Source organism: Merops nubicus, unplaced genomic scaffold (assembly GCF_000691845.1).
Source record: "Merops nubicus isolate BGI_N331 unplaced genomic scaffold, ASM69184v1 scaffold20773, whole genome shotgun sequence".
Classification (NCBI taxonomy): Eukaryota; Metazoa; Chordata; class Aves; order Coraciiformes; family Meropidae; genus Merops; species Merops nubicus.
In genome coordinates, this window is record NW_008597135.1 from 31,307 (window position 1) to 40,736 (window position 9,430).

At 37.2% G+C, this 9,430-nt stretch overlaps 1 protein-coding gene across 1 annotated transcript in view; it reads right to left on the minus strand.

The window, feature by feature from the left end:
• The window catches only part of LOC103769429 (pituitary tumor-transforming gene 1 protein-interacting protein-like), a gene marked incomplete at both ends in the record, with an annotated part of 14,377 nt that extends 5,304 nt beyond the window's left edge, over window positions 1-9,073 (minus strand). The window contains 3 exons of the mRNA XM_008936626.1: window positions 1,631-1,739; window positions 4,918-5,026; window positions 9,021-9,073. Of these exons, the coding sequence (XP_008934874.1) occupies window positions 1,631-1,739; window positions 4,918-5,026; window positions 9,021-9,073 (271 nt within the window). The remainder of the gene's footprint in view (window positions 1-1,630; window positions 1,740-4,917; window positions 5,027-9,020) is intronic.
• Between the last annotated feature and the right edge of the window lie 357 nt (window positions 9,074-9,430).

A 9,430-nucleotide genomic window follows, 5' to 3' on the forward strand; every position in this document is an offset into this window, starting at 1 on the left:
AGTGTAGGGTGTAGAAGGTGTGTTTAAAGCCAGTAATATATCAGGTTTCAGTGTAATAATACATTCTCAATCCTCCTGAAATAAGCTGGACCCCACTCTGACAAGACTTTTAAATCCTGTAAGTGTCAGAAGATTAAGCCTGACACTTTTGGAAGCCTGACATAAGATAACTTTCAGCTAACCCTCTATTTTTAGAATTAGATGTTACAGTACTGATTGACAACTTAGCTACTAAAACTGAAGTCTGGCACAAATCTCTCTTTTCACAAGGACTGAGCTTTATTTGTTGGCACATCAGCCACAGGGGCCTACTCAGTTCTTCTGCAGAGGACTTTTGACAGATCTTACATTAAATATAAAACAGTTCTATACATCCTCAGGGCTTAGCAGCACAGGGCTAAAGAGTTACCAGTTTTTTGCACTACAACAGATTTGGTAGACCGGTCTACCAGCAGAATAGGTCCATGCAACTTCCTCAGGTAAAAGAGAAGGAAATTATATGTTATTTACAATTATTTTCTCCTTTCTTTAAGGCCACAGATGTACCATATTTCTCTGGCTTGAGGGTCAGCACTAAACACTGTACAGCTACATAAGTTCTTAAAAAAAACAACCACCTTCAAACAAGAACAATGAATTCCAGGTACTTGAAATAGTAAAGAAATTATTTCAGATCAAGAAATAAGGTCCACATTTTGTTCACTGAAGGACAAAATGAACAAACATAGCTGAAACTACACTGCCCAGAAACGGAGCTCTAAAACTTCTGTGATGGAAGCATATTGTGCTGTCTCAATAAACAAGGCTTTCCAGGTGTTTTGTTAGGGAGTAAGCACTGATCACTTCACATGGCAGCACTGACTTACCCATTTTAGCTACTCCTCCACTACTTCCCTCCCTTTGAAGGACATTAGCCCATTAGGGAAGCTAGTAAAAAAAAAAGTTTTGCAAGTTCTGCAAGATCTAAACAACATTCAATTTTTGTAGTATTACTTAGGGACATTCAAGATCTAGCTAGATGAGGCTCTGAATAGCTTGATCCAGCTGGAGATGTCCCTGCTTATGTAGGGGGGTTGAACTAGATGACCTTTGGAGGTCCCTTCCAGCCCAGACATTCTATGATTCTGTGATATTTAAAATATTTTGTTGAATTGGCAAAAACAGCTCATCACTTAGATACTGACTGTCTGACAGATCCTAGAGCAAACCCTGAAGCATGGATAACAACTGCTGTAGTCGCTCAGTTACTTGTTACCCACTTGGGCCCTTTTTCCTATACCATGAGCTTTTGCCTTGAAAGAAAGTTATTTTTTCTGTTATCATGAGAAGCAAGTATTTATGTGGCCATTTCATGCCCAATCTTCATAGGAAAGCATAAAACATAGAAGTGTAAAGCAACAGCTTAAAGAACACATCTGTGAAGTGACCACTAATAACATCACTTCACAGTCATTCCAGCATCATTTCCAGTGTCATACACTGAAGACAACAAAAAAAGGTGTTTCTGAAAAAGCAAAGTGACCAAAACTTCATCCCAGAAGAAAAGATTCTTAGTATACTGGAGAGTAAAAATTGTAGATAGGCAGGGAAGATTAGACCCAAAGTTAGTAAAGGAAACAAATGTATTTACCTCCTGGAACGCCTTCTGCAGTAACAGCAGTAACAGCAACAGACTGCTATGGACAGCAGAATGAGTCCGGCTAATACAGCTATGGCAATAATTAAAGCTTCAAAGTTTACTGAAAAATATTAATATATTCAACTTGTTAGACTCCAGCATTAACATTTGTCTGATAATTATTCCCCTCTCCCAAGCATTTTTTCGTCTCTGAAATTTATTTATTTTATGCAAATAAATAAAACCCACAATACTGTGTAACTACTCCAGTTAAAACTCAGCATATTACATTCAAATTTTGTTACTATGTATAATATAGGTGGGACAAGACATTAAGTGAAATTACTGTTTACATATACTAAATTGTTAAGCCATTCTGTAATACTTGTATGACATACAGGTTCCAGAATGACCCTATAGCAACACTCCAGTACATAAAGAGGGCCAGCAGGAAAGATGAAAAGGGATTCTCTGTCAGGGGATGTTACAAAGAGTAAGAAGAGGGTAGATTTAGATTATATATTAGGAAGAAATTCCATACTGTGAGGGTGGGGAGACACTAGAACGGGTCACCCAGAGAATCTGTGGATGTCCCATCAAGGCCAGCTTGGATGGGGCTTTGAGCAACCTGGTCTAGTGGGATATGTCCCCGCCCATGGCAGAGGGGTAGGAACTAGACGGTATTTCAGGTCCCTTCCAACCCCAACCTTTCTATCATTCTATGATACATATCTACTGCTGTGACTCCACAGTTCTGTCATCCCAGTCATGACCTTAGACAATGTACAGTGTGAACAAAAAAGTCATGTAGATGCAGCAGCCGTGTACACACATTACATGCAGCACTTAGAGCAAAGGGCATAAGGTGACATCAGAGGATTTGTAGGAGCCAATATAAAACTCACCATGAAGCTTCCTAAGTCATCTGCTATGTCCAAAGAGTAATTAACCAATGGAGGGGGTTATTATTTTAACAGCAGACGCCAACAACTGTAGATGGTGTAAATTAGGACAGGGCTACATTCATTAAAACAAAAAAGTCAGAAACCTAACATCCTAGAAAAGAGTGAGGCCCAAGAAGAAAGCCAGCAGGGATGGTATCAGCAAAGCTATACACAGAACTTTAAGGAGTTATTTAAAGGAGCAGAGGACAAAGTTAATAATTCAGGGAAGCTGTTACAACAGAGATAAAAACTAAACACCTCTCCCCACACAGTCTGTGTTGATGTATGACAAGGGAAGGAGGCAGGGAAGCTCCCTTCTCCCACATAAAACCCTCTGAACTCTGCCAGATTCAGCGGCCTCATGATGCTGTAGTAATACAAAGTAGCTGCACACGCATTTTTTACAGCTTCAGGGTACCAATGACAGTCAAATTCAGCAGGTGAAGTTCAGAGTCTGTCCTCCTCTGATCACGTGCACAAGCCAGAGTTTGTTACTTCGCTACAGATCTCACTAGCTCATGTCTGGTCAAGGCATGTCCTTCACAGATCTTCCCAAAGATTAGATCCCAGCAAATATTCTTGCTTCTATGTTATAATTTACTGGCTACAGTTTATAGAACAGATTAATACATAGCTCCCAGTTACAATACACAAATAAATATAGTGTAAATTCCGAAATTAACACATTTCACCATACAACATCTCATTCTGTTACTTGCCCACAAGTTACAGGCAATTAAATGTATTTCATACACTGAAGTAAAGTTAAAGGTTTTAATCTCCATTTTTTTAAAACTACACTATGTAATTGAAGCAAAAAATATATTTTGAACCTATTAACAAAGTGCAGAAAAAGCCTGTCAGTTTTCAGTCTGCATTCCTGTTTCTACTATTGTTCACTTGCTTATTATGCATGAGAAAAAAAATACAGTTAGGCTACTTTGTACTGCATTCCTTCTTCACTGTTGGGGTTTTCTTTTTTCTCTGCTAGTTAATAATCTGTCGGCATATCTTATCCATATAAATTTCTAACTGGAAGTAGTCATGTGTGTTTGACTTCCTGAGAACTGCAATATCTACCTTCATTTTCAGTAACACTGAGCCAAAACTCACCTCTTCATTTTATTTGCAAAAAGAAAAAAACATTGTCACTACCATGCTCACAAGGTAATTAGTCTTCCTGCTGTGCCCAAAGGGGACAGTATCAATAAGGCTACATATCCCCGTATCATACTACTATATATAATTCGTAAAAATAAATATTAAAGAAATGCATATCTGGGTTTTTTTTGTTGTTTTAAGATTGAATTTTTTTTCTACTTTTAATTTTCTTTTTTCTGAGAATGTGCTCCACTACAAAGTTTTCATTCCATGTTTAATAGTGCTGATAACACACCAATGTTTTGGCTGTTGCTGAACAGACTTGAGGAGCATCAAGATTTTCACTTTCCTCCTCTTGCCTCCTTCCCCTTCACTCTCTTCCCTCTAGTGAGTAGGGCTGGAGGTAGGCAAGGGGCTGGAGAGGTCACAAGGGGACACTGCTGGAAGAGCTGACGCAAACTGGCCAAAGGGATATTCCACAGCCTATAATGCTGTGATCAGCAATAAAACCTGAGGTAAAAATAAAAAGTGGAGTGGGTATCTTGCTTCCAAGGTGACTATTGTCTGGGGACTGGCTGGGCATCAGTCTACCTGTGGGAGGTGCTAAGCAATTTCCTTTGCTTGTTTTTTTCTCCCCACTCTTTTTTCTTCACATATTACATTGTATTTGTCTCAATCCACAAGTTCTTTTGCTTTTTTTTTCCTCCACATCTCTCTAGGGCCAGGGGAGGGAGGGAGGAAGCAGCTGTGTGGGTACTTGTGTTGGCAGGAGTCAACCCACCATATTTCCAGTAAAAAGTTTGGTAAAAATTTCATAGTAGCAGCATTTACAACAATATTGAAAGCCCAATTTCCTTAGAAGTGTGCCTTATCAGTGAAACAATAGATCTTCTGCAGCTCTAAAAAACTCTAGAAGTCTAAGCATAAATTCTTTGTCTCACAAGACAAAGTGCAGAGCCCTTCTGCTAAAAGCAAAGAACTAGTAAATTTCTCCTGTGCTGGATCCCAGTCTAGACTTCACTACTTAGTAAATATATTAAAGCCACTGGATGAGCATAATTATATTGCCTGTTCAAAAACAACCCTTAACAATGACTGTAAGTCCAGAATATTAGTGACTATGGTCATAATAATTACTGCTTCTGCCCTCCACCCCCCAAATAAATTATTAGAAAACAGCTCTAGTAAGTGACAGTCTTACTTCAATCATACTCATAAGTAATTTTCCACAGCAAAAGTAAAACTAGTACCTACTCCAGCAAGCTCCCCATCGCGCATTCGAGAGGGCACATAATGAAGATGGTGGAAGAATGGTTCTTACAGGGTAATCAACACAAGTGTTGTTGGTGTAACACCAGAGGCACTGTGCAAAAGAAACAAAAAAAAACCCAATTATTGATCTTTAACAACAGTTTACAATTTAATACTCCTTTCCACAGACATAATTCTTGAGTGAATACAACACTGTACAGATATAATGAAAGTACTTTCTAGTACAAAACCTACAGAAGTCCTGGTACAAACCCCAAGTAAACCTAATCTGAAGTGTGAATAAGTACATTTTGTACTTATAGGTATTTACACTAGCCCAAAAATATTTGGGAACATACTGAGGTACACTGTACACTTGAAGATAAAATGGCTTTGGGTTTAGAATTACTGAAATTAACAAAAAATTCAATATCAGAAAGCTAGCTGTGCATAATTTGAAAATACCTGGTATCTGTAAGGAATATAAACACACTTATCTTACTTCAGCCCTATATTTGACTATCAACAGAAAGAAAAGAATAATAAAGAACCCTTACAATTCTACAGGAGGTTTTTCTGTAAGGTAGTAAAAGATACAGCCTTATCCAATCTGTGTTCCAAAGTACACTGGGTACCTTATCTGTGCACACAACATGTGGATATATCTAAAATGTAAAATTTCTTACATGCGTTATAGTTACAATACCAGCAACAAATACCAATTTTTTTTAGACAAATACCATTTCTGCTTTTTATGCCACCACTAAGCATCAAGCATAAGTACCGTTTTTCATCTGTTAAAATAAATATTCATGTAAAATTCCTTTACCACACAACTCAACCAGTGAAGAAGGTTTGGATGACAGGAAAAGGAATCCTTTACAGAACAGGGTTTCTTAAGGATTCATTATAGAAAGAGTTCATTCAGGAACTAGGCTTTATCTAACAATCCATCTCTCTCATACATCCGCAATTGCACAAAGTCTGTTATCTTGCTCTAAAGGGTTAGAAAATGTTAAATACAAAGGAAACCATTTGTAGCGGATTCTGCCTTCTTGAAGAAAGTGAAGAAAAAAAAGTATTAATATTTTGTAGATGGTAGACTGTACAAGCTACACATGCCCATAAAGACACATCACCAAAAATAATTAAGAAGGTAGAATAAACTTTGAAAAAAATCTATCCTCCTAAGTTTTAATTTTAATCAAGGATGTTAGATGAGAACATGCTTGTTTTTTGTCAGATCAATTATTTAATAAGAATTAACAGTTCAGAAATAATGACTGAAAGTCATTGTTAAACTTTGAAGGTAATGTGGACCCCGTTTTGAGCAGGGAGCTGGACTAGGTGACTCAGGACTCACTCTAACCTAAACGACTCTGTAGCTTTGGTGACAAGTAGGAGCACAGAGAAGCCAGCTGTATCGCTCTGATAGAGACCACAGCATGCAACTGTTAAAAATGTGTGTAGCCCAAACCTGATACAGCTACGGGTTGGTACAGAGACTGAAGAAACTATTTCAGCTGAGTCATTCCCAGTGCTAAAAATTGAGCTAATTGTCAAAATTAAGTTAGTTAAAAAAAAAAAAAAGCCTAAACACCTGAAGGTGAAGTATTTCCTTCATTTTGATCCTTATCTACATAACCTAAAAATGAAGGCTGAAGAGGTTTTATTTATACTTTGCAGAGTACACCAGAAACTGCGTTCACACTCTGATGGATGTCACTGACTTTATTTTAGTAGTCTCACGTGTATAGTGAAATGCGACATCATTAATTCAGTCCACACTCATTTTAAGAGCATAGTATTAAAGAAGATAAAATAGGAACTACAAATACAAAATTGTTACTCCCTCCATAATCAGGTAGATGTATGCAAGTGACTGCTATACTCTGCCTTCCTTAAAAAAATTGGCTATATTTATTGATCATATAATTTTCTATAACTGTTAGCTTTTTGGTTTTTTAAATGCATAGACTGTTTAAAATCCATTTTCCAAAAGAATTTAGATTCCATACATCTGTTACTAGGACAAACATGAGAATGACAAAAAATAAATACCTGAGTGGAAAAGCATGTTGATAGAGTACTCAGAAGTTAAAAATGAGACTTCTCATTTTGATGAGAAAAAAATGAAAATTCTCTGGAATACTGAGGCCCTACACATGCACACAGATTTTAAAATGCAGACCTCTCTTGAACTAGTGCTTGCATTATGTGTTTTGCTTACACATTGTCATATGGAGTTAGAAACACGAAAAGAAAACCTCTAAAGATGTTAATCAATATGTATTTACACATTATCTGGTAACAGATGAGAGTCTAAAATTTTAATACACCTGATAATCTGCTAGTCATAGCAGTAAATGTTTCTGATTAAATTCTCTAATTAGACTCCTTATGTTATTTTTTAATGTACCATATTGTAAAGAATAAGATGAAATGCAATAGTGTATCTATAAAATGACCACTCTGATAAAAACATGATAAAATAAGTATTCATCAAATCTAAAGACCAATATGAAAAAATGACCTTTTTATTTCTACTGAAGCAATTAAAGTAATTTCAGCAATCCATTGCTTCCACATTGCTCCCACAAATGCTAAAGACTTTGTTCTGTAGGCTTTCTTCTTTTTTAAGATACAACTGAATTGTTTGACTCAAGTGCAAACTCCTTTCTTCAAGGTTAACACTGATGCTGTTGAAGCAGTTGCCCTGAATCGTTCTTCATTCTGTCACCAAAACAAGCATGGGCACTGTCATTGGTTTGACAGACTCTGGAAATAGTGTGCCTGTAACTCTGTTAGTGTCTTCAGTACACAAACACAGCTAAAGGTTTCTTTCTCTCACAAGGTGAACACATAGCCCTCAGGTTACTAAAAGTTGTGCTGATGTATCTGTGGCAGCAACACTTATTTGAAGCAAGTCACATCAGTGGTAGTGCTGAACATTTTAATGACCCATATTTACCATTTCCTACTTCATACTTTTGCAGATGAAGAGTTCTTTACACAATGTCATGCTTATGACAATGAATACAAGTCTGACAATACACAATAAGCACATCAATACAAGGCAATTAATATTTTTCCATTAAAAAAGCCAAAAGATGAGCAAAACAAGCATAAAATGGGAAAAATTCAAATATTCCGCTATTTCCTCTACCAAAAGTTTTGCAGTAACTTATGCAACTTAAAGACTCATGAACTATTTCTTCTCTGTGACATCTGAAAATAGATTTTGAGACAATCTCTCACTTTATGGGATATTCTTCTGCTCTGCAGGGGCAGACACCTTTTGCATACTTTTCACGTCCCTTGCTGTGGAGCTAAAAAGGATTTGAGCAAAGGACAGACAAACAAATGCTCCTGTTTTAAATGTCTGCCTTACTGCAATCTCATTAGAAATCTAAACACTTTGCTATCAGAACAGAAACCTGCTGTGGCAGTCTTAAGCAGTCACAGTCTGACTGTAGTCAGTGGAGGCCAACATGTCTGAACACCTACAAGGGACTGACCCCGTCTGCCTCAGTTAAATGCATCACTTGGGGCATCTCCAGAAAAAAGCATTTCTAGTATATTTGCATTAATTTCCCAGTTTTCTTATTCAGTATAAAAAAAATGCAAGACATTTTAGCCACATAAGATTCAGTTTATCTAGCCCTTGTATAAAACAGAAATTTATCCAAGTGCTGCCTGCAAAATGGTTTTGAGTCCAAACCAGCAGCAACACCAAACCTGCTCAGTTGCGCTGCACAAGCGCTGAGCACACACTGACACTGGAGGCCTCCATCCTACAAGGCCTGTCACCTCCAGGCAAAGCTGAGAGATACCCTGAATAACCACATCATGGAGCAACCTGGCAAAGTGAAAGAACTGGCATCGAGTGTGAGAGGGGAAGCAGCACATCAGTTGACTTTACCATTTAAATAAGAGCAGAGACTTCCTCTTATTAAGGGCAGTTTGACTAGATTCACCATTGAAAACAAAACCAAACCCTGACCAAATGGCCAACCCCAACAGTCTGACTTCATATTAAATGGGGGAAGAAGAAGAAGAAAAAGTCATCAAATTCTCTGTCAAAAAAAGTATGTTAAAAATCTTACCGAAACATTTTTTAGACATTCTTCACAGGACCTCTGGGAAAACTCTGAACATACTAGAAAAAAAAAAAACAAAAAAAAAAAAACAAAAACAAACAGAGGTGATATATTTATTTTTTCCTCAGTAACGTCAAGCACTCAAAAGAAGATTTAGCTTTTTCTTTTTTCTGCTTCTAGATAAAAGCAACAATTTTGACTGAAGCAATGCAAGCCACCTATTTCCTTTCCAGAAGAACTGTAGCAAACAGAGATACAAAGCAATTAGGTTTTACCTCTGTCATAGTTATGGAAACAACATAAGCTTACTTGTAACTTCAGTTTGCTTTCTCAAGGACAACATGGGAGGGGGAAAAAACAAACAAATAAACCAACCAAAACAAGAGCCTTCCAGCATGTCTGATGAAGTCCTAACA